The sequence below is a fragment of the Sinocyclocheilus grahami genome, unplaced genomic scaffold, assembly GCF_001515645.1.
Source record: "Sinocyclocheilus grahami isolate Dianchi unplaced genomic scaffold, SAMN03320097.WGS_v1.1 scaffold58900.1, whole genome shotgun sequence".
Classification (NCBI taxonomy): Eukaryota; Metazoa; Chordata; class Actinopteri; order Cypriniformes; family Cyprinidae; genus Sinocyclocheilus; species Sinocyclocheilus grahami.
In genome coordinates, this window is record NW_015527240.1 from 1 (window position 1) to 838 (window position 838).

Genomic DNA, 838 nt, shown 5'->3' on the forward strand with positions numbered 1-838 from the left:
TCCTCAGAAAACTCTCGCCGGTTGCCTTGAGATTTCCTGTCACACAAGATCAAAAAGAGTTCACATGGCACTGAGACACAACAAAGTCTATTCACAAGTCCAACTAGACAGGACTTAACGCCCCACTATGAATTAGTCTGGCGGTAATCTTCACAGGAATTGTCTTGCTCACCTGTGAAACCAGTCCCGGTTACCTCGGTAAAGTCCATCGTCTTTTGTGAGAGCAACGCTACCCAGGGCCATTAGTGTTCTCTGGACGGCTGCCATGTCTTTTCCTTTAACCAAGGGAACCAACAAGCACTGAAGTGACTTTGGCTACACACCAAGAATGCAACTTGCAATGCTCTCTGTAGTATGCAAGGCCTGGCTGATTAAAAGCAATCTTTCAGAGCAATTCAAACTCCTATATATTAATTTTCTACAGCGGTTTGTTTTTACAAGCACCATGCTAATTCCGAAGCCCATGAAGTGCTGTTCCAGAACTTATAAAAGCAAATTTTACTGTACCTTCCCACAAGTCCACTGTCTGAAAAATGTCTGTGGTTATCACTCCGTAAGCTTCAGCTGCCTGCAGGAACTGGGAGATCTTTTCCATCTGCTTAAAGGCCATCTGAGTCTCTGGGATCTTTTTAATAGGCTCCTTACCACGCGGATACAAACTGTTAATGAGTCCACACAGGATCTGCAGACGTGGACGAATGGGGGAGATAATGATAAATAAAAGATGAATGGAATCATGTTGGTGTGGAATTGTCAAACTGGTATTTACTCACAGTGCCATCCATTAGCCAGATCTGAAAGTTTTGCTTCCCCGGCTGTGGTTTCTCTATATTTCCTC

The 838-nt window shown here is 44.0% G+C and overlaps 1 protein-coding gene across 1 annotated transcript; it reads right to left on the reverse strand.

Annotated features, from left to right (window-relative positions):
• Positions 1 to 8: 8 nt before the first annotated feature.
• On the reverse strand, positions 9 to 832 carry LOC107580983 (transgelin-3-like; the record flags this gene model as incomplete). Its single annotated transcript, XM_016266587.1, has 4 exons — positions 774 to 832; positions 508 to 682; positions 173 to 275; positions 9 to 36 (listed from the first exon to the last, which is right to left on the reverse strand). Coding segments are annotated over exons 1-4 (318 nt in total), but the record flags the coding sequence as incomplete, so codon positions are not given.
• Positions 833 to 838: the final 6 nt, after the last annotated feature.